Source organism: Aptenodytes forsteri, unplaced genomic scaffold, assembly GCF_000699145.1.
Source record: "Aptenodytes forsteri isolate BGI_AS27 unplaced genomic scaffold, ASM69914v1 Scaffold166, whole genome shotgun sequence".
In the NCBI taxonomy this organism is placed as follows: Eukaryota; Metazoa; Chordata; class Aves; order Sphenisciformes; family Spheniscidae; genus Aptenodytes; species Aptenodytes forsteri.
In genome coordinates this window covers 1,065,478-1,066,368 of record NW_008796110.1, presented here as the reverse complement: position 1 = coordinate 1,066,368, position 891 = coordinate 1,065,478, and the positions used below count along the sequence as shown (strand labels likewise).

The following is an 891-nucleotide window of genomic DNA, read 5'->3' as shown; positions in this document are numbered from 1 at the left end:
GTCTTCTGGGCAGCGGGGCTGACCATGCTCATCATCGGCCTCTGGGCCAAGGTGTCTCTGGGGAGCTATCTAGTGCTGTCGGCCAACGACTACCCCAGCGCCCCCGCCGTCCTCTTGACCACCGGCGCCGCCGTCATCATCTGGGGCTTCCTGGGCTGCTTCGGCGCCGCCACGGAGCACCGGGGCCTCCTGCGCGCCTACAGCGCCTTCCTGACCGCTGTGCTGGCGGCCGGGCTGACGGCAGGGCTCTCGGCGCTCCTCTACCGCCAGAACGTTGCGCAGGGTTTCCGGGAAGGGCTGCGCCAGGCCCTGCTCGCCTACGGAGAGGATGAGGGGATGGCGGATGCCCTGGACGCTTTGCAGCGTGCCTTGTCCTGCTGTGGTGTGGAGAGCTACCGCGACTGGCTCACTTCGCCCTGGGGGCTGGAGCAAAACGGCTCGGTGCCCCTCAGCTGCTGCCGGGCCCGCCGGGGTTGCCAGTGCAGCCCGCCCAACGCACACGGGCTGCACCACGACGGTTGCTTCAGCAAGGTGTCGGCCTTTGTCAGCAGCAACATGTTTTATGTTGCCACGGCTGCCCTGGGGCTGGCACTGCTGCAGCTCATCGGCATTGTGCTGGCCTGCCTGCTAGCTGCCCGCATCCCTGCCCACCTGCTGGGCATCAGCACCTCTTGCTGAGATCCCCCCGGTCCTGCCCCTTATCCCCTGCAGCTCCCTTCTTTCCCCCCAGACCTGGGTGCACCCCATTGGGAAAATCCTCCCTTCATATTCCCCACTTCCACTTGAGCTTCCTCCTCCAGACTCCGTTCCTCCTCTGAAGCCTGTGTCAGGTGCGTCAATGCCACAGGCATCTCCACAGCCCCTCAGAGCTGGGAAGGTGCCTCCTGGCCT

The 891-nt window shown here is 66.0% G+C and overlaps 1 protein-coding gene across 1 annotated transcript; it reads left to right on the top strand.

Annotated features, from left to right (window-relative positions):
• LOC103905252 (tetraspanin-7-like) lies at positions 1-678 on the top strand (the record flags this gene model as incomplete). The annotated part of the gene is made up of 1 exon (XM_009286858.1): positions 1-678. A coding segment is annotated over one exon (678 nt), but the record flags the coding sequence as incomplete, so codon positions are not given.
• Between the last annotated feature and the right edge of the window lie 213 nt (positions 679-891).